This window comes from Eschrichtius robustus, chromosome 5 (genome assembly GCF_028021215.1).
Source record: "Eschrichtius robustus isolate mEscRob2 chromosome 5, mEscRob2.pri, whole genome shotgun sequence".
NCBI lineage: Eukaryota > Metazoa > Chordata > Mammalia > Artiodactyla > Eschrichtiidae > Eschrichtius > Eschrichtius robustus.
Window position 1 is genome coordinate 78,472,475 of NC_090828.1, and position 19,268 is coordinate 78,491,742.

At 44.8% G+C, this 19,268-nt stretch overlaps 1 protein-coding gene across 1 annotated transcript in view; it reads right to left on the reverse strand.

Annotated features, from left to right (window-relative positions):
- Positions 1–19,268, reverse strand: part of FMNL2 (formin like 2) — a 311,812-nt gene that overhangs the window by 8,109 nt on the left and 284,435 nt on the right. Inside the window, 13 exon segments of the mRNA XM_068545113.1 lie at positions 359–457; positions 2,764–2,865; positions 3,810–3,973; positions 5,965–6,094; positions 7,548–7,628; positions 7,749–7,817; positions 8,890–9,124; positions 10,576–10,778; positions 11,417–11,541; positions 16,591–16,764; positions 16,767–16,793; positions 17,136–17,448; positions 19,135–19,236. Coding sequence (XP_068401214.1) covers positions 359–457; positions 2,764–2,865; positions 3,810–3,973; positions 5,965–6,094; positions 7,548–7,628; positions 7,749–7,817; positions 8,890–9,124; positions 10,576–10,778; positions 11,417–11,541; positions 16,591–16,764; positions 16,767–16,793; positions 17,136–17,448; positions 19,135–19,236 — 1,824 coding nt within the window.

The following is a 19,268-nucleotide window of genomic DNA, read 5'->3' on the forward strand; positions in this document are numbered from 1 at the left end:
TTCCCTCCATAGAATGCTCCCTCCCGTTCCCAGAGAAGCCCTCCCACTATCAAGGCCAGCCTCAATGGCGACCCCGTGAAGCCTTCTGGTCCCGGGACACTAAGCCGTCCAATCATCAGGTTACCCGGGATGGCCTCTCTGTATCCATCTGAGATTTAAATTCCCGATCTCTATAAACTTGGAAATGCCACACAAACATGCTCTTAGCCCCATTCCAGTGACTGCTGAACAAAATAATGAATGAACAAGTGTCCATCTGCCAAGTTTCCAAGGCCTAGAAGGAAGCGGAAGGCATCCTGTGCAAATCTGGCTTCCTGGCCTCTTGACGGCTCCATCTCAGGAGCCTGGCACACCTCACCTTTGGGTCCTGCTGCTCCAGCAGAGCTTCCTGCTCCAGGAGTTTCTCCATCAGCGCTTGTTCCTGCTTTTTCCTCAGCTCGTTTTCCTCTTCTGCTTGCTGGGTAAAATCAAAAGTGGCAAAAGATGATGTCAGTGGAAACGCCAGCAGTCAAGATTTTTAAAAGCCATTCTTAGAGAATCCTTGGTTAGCCAGGAAGTAGAGTAAAGGGAAGGTTTGGAAGATCTACACTATACGCCTGATTCGAGGTTTTGCTGTCGGTCTGTATCACACCTCTTCATAACCTAGTAGTTGAGATTCACCCCTTCCAGAGAATTCCTTTCCTGATGGTTCTCTCCCCACTCAGCCTGCTTCTTAACCTCCATACCATACATGTCGGGGCACCTCCTCTTTTGGCAGCTCTGCTCAGTGATTCTCATGTGAGATTGTTTTTCTTCCAGAATCTCTCCCCCTCCCTACAGCTTCTCTGAAAGGAGGGGCTCAGATTCCTCTCCTTTCACCCACTGTTAGGGGAAAACCTCCATTCCCTCGCCTCTTGCTTCCTCAGGGCCCTCACCGAGTTGACACTCTTGGGCTTTCTCCCCACAGCTCACTCACTTCCAAGGGAGGCAGTGACAAGTGTGATGAATTAGGGACAAGAAATCCAACAGGCCGACCTCAGCTCAGCCCCGCGGGGCATCCCCTCTTTTGAAGCCAGCCTCCTTAAAGCAACTTCTAATAGTCTAGCTGTGCACTGGTAAGTCATCTAATTCAGGGCCGAAGGGTAAGCTCACAGAGACACACCCTGTCCTCCAATCCAGCTTTTATCAGTAATAAAGTTTACATTTTCATCTCTGTTGCTTTTGTCTCGTTTCATTTTGGTTCAAACTTAGGAAGGGAAATGACAGATGACATCCTAAAACCCTAACATCTGCCCATCAAGTCCCTGGGTCAGTGTCAGGCTGGGCAGTTATTCACTATGTAATATGTCAGGGCAAGGAGAACATCCTGTCACGTCCCTGCCTGATGAGCGCCTCACACAACCGGCGAACAGGACCCCGGGGAGAAATGATAACGTGGAAGGAGCACCTGATGGGCTCTGACCTGTGACACCCCACAGACCAGCTTCTCTTTTTCCTCTGCTCTATGCACGACCCCGCTGAAGGGCCAGACTTGGAGACCAAACAGGGGCACTTCCCAGCTTGTATTATACAATTTTAAAACAGCATATATTTTCTTTTTAGACCTTAGACTTACAATTTTCTTTAGTGAAGAAGCATGGTCCCAGCTCGTAACAAGAGCCACCTTGAGCCATCTCGGTAGCACATCAGGGCACCCCAGAGTACCACAGCCAGCAGCTCTGGTGACCAGTGCTTCTCATTGCTCACGGCCCCCAGGAGCTCGCACATGGACTTGGTGCTGTATTTGTGTTCATCCTCGCTGCCGGGGACACTTTCTTTCTGCTTGTGATATCACTGCTACACTAAGCCATGCTGAGAGAAGATGGCTAAATATTGTAACCTTGTGAGTTCAGTAAAAGGCCCAAGGATGGCTCTCCAATGCTATCAGGTGATGGTGAAGTGACCCACTGTTTCCAATCACGTGTTTCTCAAAAATGTCCACAGCCCTGCCGCATCCCTCCCTGCTCCACAATCACACTCCTCCTTCCTAGACCAACATTACCCAGCTTATACATAGACAAGCCTGGAGAATACAGATCGCAGTGTCTCCCAAGAGCACTGAAATCCCCTCATGCCCTGCCCTCCTTGTCTTCCTTTCTCAAGGGACAAATTCTTCTGACACAGATCTTTCTGGGTCACATGCTTTTTCAAGACCACGGTCCCGGATTATGTCATAGAGGGCCTCCCATTTAAAGGAAGGGCCATTATGGGTCCAGATGAAGAAACGGGGAGCAACTGTCCTTCCTAGAGCCATCTTTTGGTCCACACTAGAGAAATGTTGGTCCAGAGGCCCACGGGCCTGGGCAGAGCTACGACACAAGCAGGCTCTCCCTGACCTCAGCGACAGTGCCGCTGCCACAGGCCAGGGCTCACTCCTTCTACCCTTTACCCACTCAGCAACTCCACGGGAGGCCTGGGTTTCTCAGTCCTTCAACCTGCCTGCGAGGGTCAACAGTCAACGGGGCAGCAGTGGTCCTGGATCTCACTTTCCCACAGTCAGCCAAGAGCTTTTGTTTGCGGGCTGAGCCCCCAGCTGGCCGGGTAGAGACAGGGAGCATGACGGGCTGAGGGCCGCAGGAGCAGGGCCAGAGACCGCTGTCTCGTCCTCACCACCCACATCTGCTGCCCGAAGGCACGGGGGGGGGGTCTCTGCAGAGCCACCGAGACCCAGACACAGCTCTAGGAGAGCACCCACTCGAGAAGTAATGCCAGGGAAGGCTTGAAAGAAACCAGGCTCCTGTTTACCTTATAGGCTTTCACAAACCGGACAAAGACGGGAAAGAAGACAGAGGGTGGTGTCGTCTTGGGGTTTTCTCCAAAATACTTCACCACATCATCGAAGGCGTCCTGTGAAGAAGCGAATTTCTCTTGAATGTCATTTTTCCAGCATTTGAACTCGGCACTCTGGGAAAAGAGCTGCAGCATCTCCCACAGGTCTCTGGCCTCCATCCTCCCTCACCTCCCACGATTCTCTACAGCCTGTGTTTCCTCCCAACACCCAAAGGCAACCAGAAGAATGCAACACTGCTACACTGGGACCTCCCGCTATTTCTACACACACACACACACACACACACACACACACGAATGAGGAACTACTCCTTTCAAGTGCGTCCTAAAGCCATGGGAAGACTCCTTAAAGCCAACCAGGTTAGAAGGGACCTTAGAAGTTTGCTCAGACTCTAGATCCCAGCTCACTGCTTCAACGCTCCTTACAGTAGCCACTCACTCACTCAAGTCTCTGCTTGAACCTTCCTGGGACACAGAGAAGCCAGCCTCACAAGGGAACCATCCCACCACGTCTGCTTCCTGAGTTCCCACAACCCTCTGCCTTCCCTTCTGGTGTACAGTCCATTCTGGCTGCTTTTCAAGTGTGTAAACTTGACCCCCAGTGTGGTATCAGATTTCAAGGTCAAGGCCTCCTGGAACCCAACACACTGGGGAACACTGCTGTGCTGAGCACAGGCCTACCACACGTTGGTTGAAGTGAACACAGGACCCACAATAAAGGGAGCCCAGGAGTGGAAGGGGAGGGGGCGGGGAGGGCCTCTAGAGAAAAGGGTGAAGACCTCAAATTAGAAGAGACAATGAACAGCACAGGGGCATCTCCAGGTACAAAATGCAGAAAGATCCCCATCCCCCTTAATAACAGCTACGTAAGAAATCTACCCTCAGCAGACAGAGGACAATTTCCGCCCCCCGCAAAACCCAAAGCCAGGGCCAGCACCCCAGGTGGCTTTAACGGATCCAATCCCTTCTTCTTCATGGGTGTTGGGGGCACAGACACTCACCTGTGCAATCTTGGCATCATCCTGCAGCTTCTTCAGCTTTCCCTCATTGTTGAGGATGAACTCCTTCAGCAGCATGTTGTGGTCATGCATGGTGTACTCCCTCTTGGTCAAGTCCATGCCCCTCTGCAGCTCCTTGACGTCCAGTAAAACATTCTCAAGGGAGACTGAAGTAGAGAAAGCAATGTCCCCGTGACTTCAGGCGGGAAAGTCAAAGCCACAGTGAGTCTGGCTGATGAGCCAAGTTCTCAGTGGGTTTCTAGGGTTATGCAAGGCCCTTAGATCTAGTCTCCGGCCTTCAGTGCAGAGATCCATTAATAGGAATAATTTGCTAAGTGCTCACCATCAAGCACTGCATTAAATCCTTTACATGCACTAATTCAGTTGTACCATTAGCCCATGTTGCCAACGAGGAAAAGCAACACAAAGAGGTTACGTGGGCTGCCCTAGGTCACACAGCTAGGAAGTGGCAGAGACGGAGTTTGGATAACCACCACGGATCCCAAATCCTGTGCTTGTTTCCAACTATTCCATTTCTCTTACTGGAGATGATAACCTATTGGTTGGCCTGTAGGGTTAGAGGTTCCTTAACTGACAGGCCCAAGAGCTTATCCTCTACCTGACTCTTTGAACTCTTCTGCATTTCTGTGGCTCTCCAGCAGGGGGTAGCATTTCACCTACTGATTTTTAGTTGTACTGTCCACAAGGACCCAAAGCAACTTTGACCAGCTTCTTTTTGCTAAACAACCCTTCCATGCATCAGAAGGGGTTATTAGCACAAACCTTTCCATCTGCAGTGTGGCCACCCTCCCAGAGCGGATTCACTTCTGCAGCCTCCTGCAGGAGGTCTGGGCGCAACCTCTGGCTCCCCACTGCCTGACGCAGCTCTGCACATGGATGGATTACAGAACAATGTAGCATGCTTGTCCCTCACTAGACCCACACTGTGCTATTCATCTTTGACTCCTCAGTGCTTAGGCCTGTGCCAAGTACAAAGCAGGAACTCAGAAAGGTTCACTGGATAAAGGAAGGAGTGAGTAAATAAATGAGTGAAGGGATAAGGTCTGCCTCTCAGCCTCCTCTAGGGCTTCAGCAGCATCTATCCCAGTAACAGGGCATCATCTAATTCATTAATTCACTCATTCATTTGTTCCCAACCATCAATTTGCCAGGAGCTAAGGAAATTATAAAGATAAATAAAACGATTATACCCATACATGAACAGGTTGCAGTGGACGTGTAAAATGTTGTGATAAAATTTATTAAATCTTGTATGAGAGGCTTGTACGGAATGCTCTTGAGTAAGAACACAGAAGCAGCAGCCATTTACTCTGAGGAAATCAAAGAAAGTCTTGCCCTCAGAGATTCAATTCGCTAAGTCTGGGGTAGGTCTCAGGAATACAAATTTACAATAAACACTTTGGCTGCTTAAGATCATAATTTGAGAATCACAGCATGTATCCAACTCCGAGGTCAATCTGCATCTTGTTCCTTTTTCTAGCCTAATGTTCTTTTGAGAGGACGTGGTACACTGGACAACACACCATATGAGAAGATTATCTGAGTTCAAGTTCTGTTTCTATCATTTCTACCCATGTGACCTTGGGCAAGGCATTTAATCTATAAAACTGCCAGTTTTTTCATCTGTACCAGTACAGCCCAACTATCTCAGAGTAGCCGATAATTTAAATGAGAAAATGCATAACTGTCATAGCAAAGTAACAACCAAGAAGTACTGATAATTTAACTTGTGCTCAGGCTAAACACAAAATGTTTAGAACTGCCACACCTGAGCAAGTGGGACAGCACAAAATCTAATTAAAGTGTTTGTTGGGGGGGTGGGCGGGTGAGTCTCAGATTCTCTCATTCCAAATGACAGCAACAGAATAAAAAGGGCAACAGATGGAAGAGGGAAGGCACATGAAGCCCAAAGACCTGGATCTTTACAACGAGAACACTGCCCTCTTCATGTCCGTGTTTGTTAATTGCTCCCAGGTGCGCGCAACACCAGAGGCGATGTGTTTCAGCTCAGAGCCTCTGACGTTTTAGCCTCGCCTTTGTACAGGGGTTCTGAAGAATGTTGTTTAAGCAGGGAAGGGTCCCCCATGATTCAAGGCATTCATACCCAAGAGTAACATTAAGAGCTGAAATCAAGTACCTGAGGCAGCTTTCTCCACGTAATGAAGCTCATTATAAAATAGGGACACTTGGTGATATTTTTCTTTTACGACATTGGATATATAGTGCAACAGTGTTTGCTTTCGGTCCGTTGACTTTGTATCTAAGAGCTGAAAACCAAAGGGGATGAGGGTTAGAGTAACAGATGATGGGAGAGTTACCTGCCAGATGATGCTCTCCCGCTCAGAATAAATACCTGAGCACAGGTGCCCCAAAGCGGAGAGAAAACATTCCCACAGGAGAGTCAGCTTTGGTCTCAGGTGAACCAGCCCATGGATTTTTTTTTTTTTTTTTTGTTAACATCTTTATTGGAGTATAATTGCTTTACAATGGTGTGTTAGTTTCTGCTCTATAACAAAGTGAATCAGTTATACATATACATATGTTCCCATATCTCCTCCCTCTTGCAGCCCATGGATTATTAAGTGACAAGAGGACTTCCTGACCAGGGGACACGCTCAACTTTAGGGACGACTCTAAGCATGAGAGCTGTTCACACGTCTCTCCTCACGTGAACTCCCCGCCCCCATCTGCTCCACCACCTCCCTGGCTTACAAGCAGGAAGACTCCAGTTTCAGCGCTCTCCCAAGTGAAGGCCAGAGTAGGAAGTGAGGCTGGAGCCGCGAGTGTGCACAGGTGTGCACGGGTACACCTATACCATAGTCCTCACATCCTGCTCAGCCCCACCTACTCCCCAACTCAAAGCAGATGTGCTTAACGTACGTACCATGGCCTTCTGGGGGCCAGAACTGTGACTAACTAGACAGTCCCTATCAAACAACCATGTCCCCCCGCACCTGGGGCTGGGGGCTCCAACCACCGCCCAACCTGCTCCCGTGGAAGCCACGTGTGCCAGTGCAGCCCCGGGGGACAGGGCTCCATGAAGCATTCTCTCTAGTCCTGTTCCCAAGTCAGGTGACTCTGAAAAGCAGAGCACCCTTCTTCATCCAGGAAAAAAAAACATATTTTTTTTAGAAAACACAGAAAAGTATATAAAGAAGCAGCTCAAAAAACCTTCCTAATTCCATTCACCCTCTCTGTTAATATCTTAATCTTCTTCCATTCGGTTTTTTTTTTCTCCATATTTTACCTAGTTAAAAATCAAACTGTACAGACATTTATACCCTGCTTTCTTTCCTAAACACAAAATTACCTATTCCTTTGAAAACTCTTCACAAATATTCTAACAGTTGAAGAATAGTTCACCGTATTAACTATCATTACAGCATATCTAATCATTTCCCCAAATGTTGAATCTTTACACTGTTGCTAATTATTTGCAATTATAAATAAAATATAGCACCCATAATTCAGACCCCTGAGGAAAGATTCCTAGAAATGGAAATATCGGGTGAAAAGGTATGAGTATTTTTAAGGTTCGAAGTGCTTGCTGCCATATGGCGTTCCAGAAAATTTGTACCCACTGCTCCTCCCACTAGCAGAGAATCTTCATCAAAACATCCCACCCCACTTCCAAGAGCAGACTCTCTCTGCTCCAGGACTTAATCTTTGCCAGCTGTTTTGTCTCTCATATAGCTCTTGTACTTCTTTTAGTCCACTCACCAGATCTAAACTCTGAAGTTTAAATCCATAAACTGCTCCTCGCTTACTGCTATTCATATAGTTTCCAAGGGCCAAGATGATCTGCAAAGAAAGAGAGAAAAGAGAAGCCCATCGGTACAGCATCCCAGGCATTCCCAGGCTGAGGAATGCAGCTGACAAGTCAGCTCTTCCATACACGTATAAGAGGAAAACTTCACTTGCCTCCAGAATTTTCTTGAGTTTTTGGGACGACTTTATAGAGACAGATGCTGCTATAATTGAATGCAGTTGCTAGATTCCAGTCAAGGGAAAGAAGGCGGGGGAAAAAAAAAAGACATGTTAAAAATGGGAAACTCTGATTGAAAACTAAAACTTTAATACAGAAGAAAACAGGCCTGCATTTAGAACTTAAAGCCTTAATGCTGAGATTCTATTTTTCCCTAAACATAACAATTTTAAGTTGTCCTGCTAGGTCTTAGGTAACTAGAGCATTACATGTAAGCTCTTCTCTAAATAGGAAGTATTATCAGAACTAGCTTATCATAAAATCTGTAAGCAATGAGACTTAAGTTAGGAGTCAACAGTGTCTTCCAGGAGAACTCAATAGCCTGCCCACCATCTCTAATCATGTAATACAATTCATATTTTTAAATCAATGGAGATAGCCAAGAACAAAAACAAAACAAAACAGCAAAGAAATATAATCACCGTGTAGAAGTTCTCAGAACATATTTTGGACACACATGCTACTATAATCAGTAATTAACAAACATTTATTTAGAAACAGAATTGGGAAAGAACTATTTATGATATTCATAAGTCTCTACCAGATGAACACAAAGGAACAAGAGATGGCTGGCTATTATTTCTACGCCACCAAAGTGTACTGTAACAAACTTCCAAGGAAGAACACCCCCATGGCAAATTTAACGCTTCCAATGAAAGTCAATAAGCCTGTTCACTAAAGATATGAGATGGTTTTTAGAAATGAAGTTAAATTTTCAGTCTTGGTAACCCAGCCAGAGGACTGGTACCTTGAGGAGGGGACCAAATTTGAGAAAATGATTCTCTTTGTCCTCTGTATTGAGGTGTCCTTTAAAATCCAAAGGACATCTGCAGACACAGGAAATGGCATTCTCTAGGGAGAAGAGCAATATGGAATGGGGAAATTCACCGTTTTCAATTTTACTTGGCATACACAATGAGAAAAAGATGGTAAAAATAAAAATGCCATGTCGAAAGTTCTGGGAAGAAGTCTTAGAGCCCATGACATTAAGTGCAATTCTGGGAGAAAGTTAAAAGAAAACAACAAAAAAATGCTATCTGTTTGGACCCCCTCCCTTGCCAGAGTTGGTCCACTCACAGGAGTCAGCATCTGAATGCTTTCGGCAAAGTTCCCAATGAAGGCCATGATGGTCATCTTCTGCATGAGCCGCTCAATTTTACTGAACTGCATCATGAACCGGTCTTCATCTGACAAGTTTTCCAGGGGCTTCCTTTCCCGCTCATAGAGCCGCAGCACTTTCACCTCATTCTCAGTTGGTAAGAACCTCATCAAACACTCTACAAAGTCTACAGGCAATGTCTTCAAGTCAAATCTGAAGACAGAGGTGGACATGTCAGTGTTAAAGAGACAAAAGTCAGTGTTAAAGAGCAAACCCCCTCCCCTCTCAGCCACACCGCCACCTGGTCCAGCTCATGAACCACCGTGTCGATGAGCTGATGTCTACAGCTGGACGATGTCTACAGATGTGAGCATGCCCCTTGGTGCTGGCTCCTGACTGTGCATCAAGCACTTTCATCGGTCCTTCCTGGAAACCTGGACCTTATCACAACTGCCATGCTCAGTTTTTAGGCTATTAGTATAGCTCTAAGCCTCTAGAAATCAATAGTAAATGACAGCAGGTAGAAGCAAAAGGAAAGCTGAAGTATCTGGTGGTTAAGCGGTTCAAGGACATGTTTTTTTAGGCATGTGAAGTACTGCTAATTAAGGAGATATAATATTATACACACAATTACAGAATATCTGGTGAACTCTGTAAAATATTTCAATTAAACCAGTAAGTCTGGGATATTTTTTCTCCTTTAGAAAAAAAATGCATCAAAATGCCTGTACCATATGGATGCTTTGGCTTAAATGCATACATCCCTTGAGGGAATACTCAGTCTTTGTGGACCTATACTCAATCTGAACTAAAGAAGTATTTGCTACAATCTCTATTCTATTCTCTGGACAATCTTTGTTCAGTAATAGAATTACACTTAATCATCATGACAAACAAGATATGTAAAGATTAAAAACCAGAATTCTTATCAGGTTTCAACACTAGAAATCAGAACAGATGATAGGGTGCACTAAACTACTAGCTTATGATCCTGGCTGAGGACATGAAACTGGAACAAATGATTTCTCAGTGTCTTTTACTCCCCTAAGAATCTCTGATCAAAATTTATGAAATACCAATTAATGATGAATTAGTTCCTAAAACATCTAATAACATCCTTATCATATTTGAAAGTCACCATGACTCAAAGAGTAGAAAGATTCTTCTAATAGAAGAGTAAATAAAATCAATGCCTTCTCTGCAGTTCAAGGATTAAAAAAAGAACTAAACTGGCTTTAAGACGCCCTGAAAGTGCTAAGCAGCAACAGGAATCACATTCCTATTGTTATGAATTAAGACATGCCTCTGTCTCCTATTTGCATCTGGCGTTGAGTTGAATCATTCCACAAATGCCATCAAATTTGTACTCAACGAATCTGGATAAAATTTAGATACTCCACAGAAAACTGATATTTTCTCCCTTTTCTTAGCATCTGCAATACTTCTCTCAACTTTCCTTTTATGTAAGCATTGCTGCAGGCATATATAAGAGAACAGACCAAGATAATAAACGATGTCACGATCCAGTTGTTATTCTTCTAAAACAATTAATTACTCATTCTAATATAGCACCCCCGAAAGTCACTTCTGGTCCACCTCTTCAGCGTTACCATTTTTATTCTAAATTTACTAGGATATAATCTTTCAGAATGCCCTGAACTTACACATGAATAGCTTTACATATTTCGTCCGCGGTCTTTCCAGCTTTCCTTAAAGTTATGGCAAGATTTTTAGCCCTATTTGCTTCTAGTAATGTCACTTTGTTTGATCCCTTCTGCGTTATCTTCTGTTTGCTTGAAGAAAGATCAATGGCAGGACCTTGGGCTTTTGTCTTAAATATTTCCTCAAATTCATCTACATTTAAGTCCTGGGTTGGAGAGGAATGAAATAGGCAAATTAGATTATACTTAAAAATGAAGTCAGGAAGCCACCATTTAGACAGTTTCTTAAGCATCAAAGAAGTTACATTTTCTGCTAAGTACTGATACTTGTCTTTGGCCATGGCTTGCTCTATTTCTCTATTTGTGTTAGTGTTGTATGACTTATGCCACATATACAGACAAAAATGTCTAAAGTAGACAACTGTTTCCAACCAGTTAACTCAATTGCCTTTCAATTACTGCCTTGTAGAGATGGCCAGCACAGACTAAAACTATCCACCAAACCAGCTAGTAGGTGTGATTATTGAGTTCTTTTTCACTTATAGTTCAATAAAGGGTTTTTATGCCCCTTTATAAATTAAGGGCAGAGATTGTGTCAGATGTACATTTTGTGACATACAGTGAAGATGTTCAAAACTATTCCATTTTAATGGATAATAAGTTTTGAAACATATTTTTAGAAGCACCTTACAAAATAGCATCCAATTTTATTCTCCTTTTCTTCTTTACATCAAGACACCTAAAACACTAGCTTTTATTGCAGAAACTTTCAGGTTAACACAGCACCCATTCTGGCTTTGCTGCACAGAAAGGGCCCCTTGTTTCTAACCAATGAGAAAGATACCTCCAGAATTCGCTCATCATCAATTTCGTTGAAGACTGTGCCATTGATCTGATTTGGCTTCAGGGCAACCCAGTTAAAAACTGGCATTCTGAATTTCGTCTTGATTGGCTTCTTAATTTTCACAGCTACAGAGGTCAGAGAGAATGAAATTAAGATTCCACCAAAACCCTCGAGAACAATCAGACAACAGTCCTTGCAGATGACACTCTAACACTGGAGGAAGGCTGGCAAGAGGTGGCCAGGTGTTTTAAAATATGGAAAACATCACGCAACACTTTGGCCAGGGCAACTTGAGGTCATCATTTGATACAACAGTGTGTTACAGTTGCCTAAGAGCTGGGGTTTTTGCTTTTATTTTTTTAATGCAGGCAACTGGGTGGTTGAAATACAGTCACAGTGTCAGGACAATGCTTAGGACAAATAAAGAGTTGGGGAATAAAAATTATTCTTTACATTATTAGATAGAGAGGGCAAATACTCTGTGTCACTTAGTTTGACATTGGTGAACGTGAGTCGCATTCTGACATCCTAAATTTCTGGTTCTCTAACACATATTTCCAAAACAAATCTTCAAAGATGATCAGAGACTGCAGATAGTGTCTGCTTAAACCACCAGGAATGAAATGTCAAGAAGGCTGACTTCCAGCCAGAGCAATACACTCCTGTGGATGATTTCAATAATGGGGATGATATTGGCTGTTGAGAGTTATGCCAAACAGACTAAGGGCCACAAATGGCCCAAAACAGAATGTTTAAGAAGACAAAAGGGGTACTTAGAAATCTGGGTTTGTATTGCTTTCTGGAGAAGGGCCACAGTCCCCTCCCCCTCTCTTTTAAGTGCAACCTCTCCCCAGGAATCAGCTACTACGTGCAACCAGAAGGTGAGAATGCACCCATTAAAAATACTGAAAACCTCTTAATAGAGAGGAAGGGTCCCACCTTTGAGGGGATGGGGGTGGGGGGAGTGCCACCTCCTCTTACTTTGGGGAAGTGAGCTAAAAAAGGCAGTCCACTAAAAATTCCATTAATTAACTACACACCAAAAGAAGTCTTCCCAAACCAATTAGCTATAAATATTCACTGTCTTAAGTCTGTCTCAGGGATGCCCACCACACTATTTGGGAAGGGAGGGATAAGAAATTCAGTGCAGAACAAAAGAAATGGAACACGCAACTGGGCTTTTACCTGGCTGCCTGCCTTACTGAAAAAACGGAGACAGACAGTGCCTCTCGTTCCTCCAGAGTTACAAAGGCCACGTGAACAGCGGGAACGTCATCTGACAGATCCACACAGAAGCATGCAGGAACACAGAAGCACAGCTCTTGCCAAAACAGGCTTTCCACTGCCAAATGTGACACTTTACTCTCCACTACCCAATAGTGTCCACTTCTGCCCTCGCTACCCAGGAAAGCCCATGTCCTCCAGGGGACCAAGGACCAGGCCTTCCTCTAGTCTCGCACTTCTGCAGAGTTGAGGGAGAGGAGGTGGACGGGAGCGGGGGTGACAGGTCAGCGCCATCCGGTTCCATCATCCCTCCACAGACAACGCAGGCCTCAGGACACGCCCTACAGGCAACTCCCTGTGCAGTCACCCTGCTTTTAACTCTCTAAGCAAGATTAGGAATAAGCCTGCGATCAGAGCACAGGCCAAAAAGTTCTCTTCTGAAAGGCTGCCCTGACTCTGACTGGGGAGTTGGCGGGGGGTGGGTTAGCAGAGGCAGGGTCTATAGGTGACCACGATACGCACCATGTTCCCAGTGTTCAAGCTACAGGAAGTGGCTCTGCGTGGGTGGGTGGGTTTTCTGTGGAGAGAACTGAGCACCAGAGGGAGGGGACTAGGAAAGCAGCACCCAGCAGCTTTCCCTTGTTCTGGGGAGGAGCCTTCCTCTCTCCCTCAGGATAAATCTAAAATCCGTCTAGGGACTTCCCTGGCGGTGGTCCAGTGGTTAAGACTCTGCGCTCCCAATACAGGAGGCACGGGTTCGATCCCTGGTTGGGGAACTAAGATCCCACGTGCCATGGGGTACGGCCAAAAACAAACAAACAAACAAATAAAATTTTTTAAAAACCCTAAAATCCTTCTAGAGTTGAGGCCTTGGATCCAACTTTAAAAACTAAACTAAAAAACATTCCTTTTCCCAGGGAGAAAGGAACAGGGCACCTGAAATCCAGGATGCCTGCTTAAAGGGCCATAACCTCTTCTACAGGTTCACCTAAAACATGTGGGCAACCCTGGAAACACAACAGCTAGCCAGCACCACACCTCCCCGCAGACACAGAGCAAATGCAATGGCTCGATGGGAGATGGGGTGGAGATGTCAAGGCACAGCGTGACCCACAGGAACACATGGCAGACACTCAACACACTCGGGGAGGAGCAACCTACAGAAAAGCTTGATGGGCCCGTCTTTTGTGGAAGCAGAAAGAACAAAGAAAATACAAAAGAAAAATTAGATACGGTTAGTGTTCAGCGGCTCAGCAGTCCACACACTCTTAGCAGAGAATTCCATGCTTCTGGGACACATTTCACAAGGCAGCACAGAGCCAAAAATTCATTTCCATTCAGACCTGCCTTAAAGACGCCCTTATTACTTTATTTTTAAGAATAACTCTTTTTTAGAAAAGGGGGAAAAATGATTTCATTATAGTGCTGCCAAAGAGCCATATTGACCTGCGCTAAGTATTCCATAAGATATAAACAAGTTTTTTTAATGAAAAAATAATCAGCTGAAGTCCCAGTTCTCACTGTGAAGTTCCAAACCATATTCTTCCAAAGAGAAACAGCAAAGGTTACAGACTACCCAGGGGTCTGTCATTGATGACCTGGCCGGGGAATGGGAACCAGGTTGGTCTAACAGATTTGAGGAGGTATGCCTTACACTTCAAATGCACATTTCACACTACTAATATATTCTGTATAAAATGCAAAGAAAAGTCCACAAGATAAACTCAGGGGACCTCCTCCTGGTCCCCTGACTTGGTCACCAAGAAGACACTTGCTCATTGCCTGCTGAAGAGATAAGACATCCAGTTGCCTGTGGATCTAGGGGTCTAGTGATGTCACAGGTTTCTGGCTTCCCAGGGGGCCCTTGGCATATCATCTCAGCTGTCTCTTGGCTCTATGGGGACATCCTGATGCTGTCTGGCCTCTTGGTTCCAGAGACAGAATGTCACTGAATACACTGGCAAAGCATCTCACAAAATGGGTTACAACCACTAAGTATTAACGGCCGAATTAAGGATGAGTAATGAAAAGAGATTAAAGGCCTTGTAGAAACTGCCTGAACTCAAGCTACCAAAGACTCGTAAGGATTTTATAATCCTTATGTCTTGTAAAACACAACATCTTGTAATTGTTTAATGGACGCTTACGGCACTGAAGAGGAGTTTCTTCAGTCCCACATACAGTCCTTCAAATTGCATAAGACACAAAGGGGACAACTTCCCAATGTAGGAATCCTGAAAGGAGCAGTGAGGGATCAACTGAACACAGAGTTCCACACTGTAAAACTGAGGCAATCAATGGAGCCAACAAATTGTAAAGATTAAGTAGTAGGAAGAACCCAGGAAAAAATTTAACCAGAGAGGCCAAGACTCGTTCAGAAGGGAGTCCTGGACGTGCACATCTGAGACTCTTGGCGCTTCTCTCCACCAAGGCAGTTCTGAGGTCCAAGTCAGAGCCCAGGTGAATGGAAGTAGAGGCTGCATCACACATTAGGTTTTGTCAGAGAGAAAGGAAGCAGGACCAAAGGAGAGACGCGCTCATGGCGAGCGCTCCTCAGGGGCTACAGGGAAAGCCTCATCAGTGGGCCCAGGTGCACATGGCAATGACACTATCACTGAAAACAGCCTGTTGATGTAACAGATTCCTGGGGCTCCTTAAGAGGTTTTCTGTTTGTTTACGTTTCAAAATCCAACAGTTTCATGATGACGTTCCTTTAACTTTTGTCCTTCAGAAGCAATAAAAGTTTTAGAAGAAAGCGGTAGACGAGGGAGACCTTGAAAGGTCGAAGTAAGTCATTGGTTTACTGCCAACACGACTTTGAACAGGCATCTTGTTTGACAGTTTTATAGGAGCTGGGGTGGAAGTAAACACCACAGATCTGATGTGGAACATGTTTGTTACAGGTGGTTTATTGGTGTCGAAAAGGGCTTCAGTCACCAGGATAAATCAGTCCTAATGACTGGCTGGTAAAGCTGCTGATAGGATGGACACGCTAAGAGATGGAGACTGGGAGATCGTTTACAGCTGAGACCATCATTTACACTTTGGGCAAAAGGCTCTGAAAACCACTGCAGCCTTGGAAATGAGACCATTAGGTGCTAGTTCATCAGAAATAAGAGACCTCATGAAGGGACTGAAATGGTTGAGGCAGCAGAATTATCTGACGTCACAGGAACGGCTTGGCAAAGCTCAGAGCAATTCCAAACGCCAGGGAAACACTCCGTGACTGGGAAAACAGCTTGCGGTATTTTAGAAAAGAGTAAAAATTCATTTTCGTGAGTCAAAAATAAGAACTTATATTTCAAGACATTAGAGCAACTCTCTTCCTCTCACCCACACCCGCCCCATTTTATTTCTGGTGAGGGAGGGATGCCGCATTCTATCCTGGGCAGCAGAGCATTTCAAGGCAAGAAGGTACTGCTGGTGGCAATGCTTCCCTTTGAAGCTTAATTCCACTGTAGTGAATTGTGATGCCCTCAAATGCTCAGAAGAAACGCCTGGAAGCCTACATCAAGCAATTAACACAGAGAGGTATTTTCCCCTTTTATAGATGCCATCGAAAATACCTTCAAAGAAAATAGCCATAAGCACTGAAAGCACGCTGTGTCAGAGCTTGGACTGTCATGTTTGCTGAACCCATGAAAATGCACTGATCCCTAAGAAGGTAACCTGTCTCTCTTCCCTTCTCTAGGTGGGGAGAAAAAGGTAGGAAGACGGTGTGAGATCAGAACTTCCTGTCATGGAAAGAGTGACAAAGGCTACTGAAAGAAAAATGCCTCCTGTGCACAATTTCCCCTTTACTGGCTGCATTAGCAGGAATGTTCTTATATCAAGAGGAGACACGTGATTTTGCAAGAGACCTGGACTTTGAAAGAATGGCCTGGACCCTCTGGAGGTCAGACAGTTGAGTATTTGTATTAAATATCTGGGTCTTAAATCTGCGCTCTTACCTGCTAATCCTGAGTTGAAAACCACTGTGGGTGAAGACGTCCCGGGCAGCGGGGGTGCAGAGGGAGGAGGCGGGGGCAAAGGGGGAGCCGGCACAGTCTCAGCTGCAGGACCCGGGAGGGGAGGCGGGGGCGGAGGGGGAGGCGGGGGAGGGGGAGGGGGAGGGGGAGGAGGGGCATAGGCGGCGTGGCTGGACCATTTTGCGCTAGCAAAAGAAAAGAAACAAATTGACTTTGAAAACAGGGGAAGGGTTTTTCCTGCAATATGCCATGTGTACATAAAGGACCTGAAAACAAACACTGAGGAGGACAAAGGGTTTTTTTCCCAAAGACTGCAAAATGTCCTCAGTGACAAATGGGGAGCATTCTGCGCCATGTGTGAAATGAAGACGTATACCCTTCATCTCAAAAGGTAAAAAGTTCTTAGAATCAATCAATAAAAGAACATGCCAACAGAAACAGACAAAGGACATAGATGAACCGTAGGTAAAAAAAGAAGTACAGATATCCCAATGCTCTAGCTCAGCTCTCTCGCCAAGGCTTCTTACCTGCTTCAGGTGCGTCTGACGACAGAGGCAGGGGTGGGGGAGGAGGGGGCAAGGGTCCCGAGGCGGCGGCCCCCGTCACTGGTCCCACAAAGTCACCCACCGCCACTTCAGACCCCATGGGCAACGTGCCAGAAGCCACGACCGGCAGGATGGCGATGTCCCCATCTCCTTTCTTCTGAATTTTAATGGTCCCTTGTTTCTCCAGCTCATGAATCTTTTTTTCTAGGGTAGACTGTCTTTGAATGGCTTCTTCTTTCTCTTTGACCATTTTCCTTAATGTGTGAACCTGGGTATTTGCATCTTTGTAGATTTCCTGCAAAAAAGCCCATGGTCAAGAGTTGGCCTTCACGTGACATTCGTGCCTATTACCGTTAGATTGGCAAATTGAGGATAAAGAAAATAACAAAAAAAAAAAAAGGAAAAAAGAAAAAGGATACTTATATATATATATAGGAATTCTATGGAACTCAGCCAGTCCCACTCGTTATCAATTGTTCACTGGTAATGCATGCAATACATTCTAGCAGTTGTTACTGTTGAGGTAATTCTTTCCATTAATAAATACAGCTAAGTCAGTTTTCCCCACAGGTGAAGAGGAACAGGGCAGAGATGACCCAAAAATAATTTTATAGCTGACTTTGGAATATCCTGAGGGTATTCTGGTGGTGCAGCATGTTTTCTTTTCACTTTTGTTAAAATTCATTTGTTACTCCTAGATACATATCAGCTAACAGTAGACAAAAGGTCCCTAAATCAGACTTGGACAGAAGTCAGACTGGGATTAAAAATCTGCAAATCATGGAATAATCCACTCATGAGTAACCAGGGGCTGACTGTTTTGAATGGATTTCTCTGGCCTTCACAATGCCCCCTTGACCAAGCTCAGGACAGCAACTGTTGTAACATTTTCCCTTTTGTAATGCAGTTCACAAAACAGGCCAATGCTTCCCTCCACTAATTCCTTATTTCTGTCTAGGTTCTTCGCGGAAAACAAAGAAGTTACAATTTTCAATTCAAAGGCTGTCCCGGTTCCTTTTATAAGGGGTCCACAGAGGTTCCTGTGGAAGGATTTTATGGAACTCACTTGCTGGGCCTTACACACGTGATCTCTCACCACAAACCTCCAGCAGGTAGGGAAACATTCTTCACACCCTGTCTCTTATTAATAATCTGAGAGTCTGAACTTGAATTGAGTCCATATGCTACGACTCTGTCTCGATGGAGTGCCAGAAAATAAATTTCCTAGAGTTAACTGTAGGACCTGTCAGAATATCAAGCAACACACACAGACATGATAACCATCACATAAAATGTGCCATATCATTAACGGTCATGTAAAGGCAAGCCATTTGCCTAAAAGCCCTCCAGGCATTTTGATGTTTTTATGTTCAAGCACACCATAAATACCTGACCTGTAAGGTAAAACAATGCTAAAGCCAAACAAAATAGCTGGAATTATCTGATAATAAAATGGATTGATTTTGCTTTTGACTTTTTTCTTTCTCTTTCTCTCTCTTTTTTTTTTTTTTTTTTTTTGGTGAATGCCAGTAGGTCTTGTCTACGTTGTGATTTCACCGTTTCCATGGCAACTGCCAAACCTGGTTTCAAGCAGAAGCAAAGCAAAGAAATACGAAGAAGTCCAAGTCCTAAGAAAAATAAATAAGTGGCATGAATTAAATCCATGCTGCGCTTTTATTGCCAACCAAATGGGTGATCCACAGAATTCACTCAGACTCATCCAGATGGGAAAATACTGTTGCTCCCAAAACTTATGATAAGGAACTAATGAAGCCCCAGCATTTGATCGCACACACATGTGAAGACATACCCTAACTATGTGTACTTTTCATTTGAGTTTCACCTCTGAAATGGTTCCAGTAAATATGCCGCATCCATGCCTCCCTCTGCTGTGAACATATGCGGGTCCCATCTACTAGGCTAAAGCTAGAGCACATTCCCTGCAATGCCCACCTGGGGCGGCTGCCATCATCACACTTACCCGAACTACATCCAGCTCCTTGTTCCTCTGCATGAGCTGCTTTTCCAGTTCCACGATCTTGGACATGGCTTCATTCTCTGTGTCTTGCAGTTTTTCCGACAACTGTAAAGTTTTGAAAGGGAAGATGTGTCACA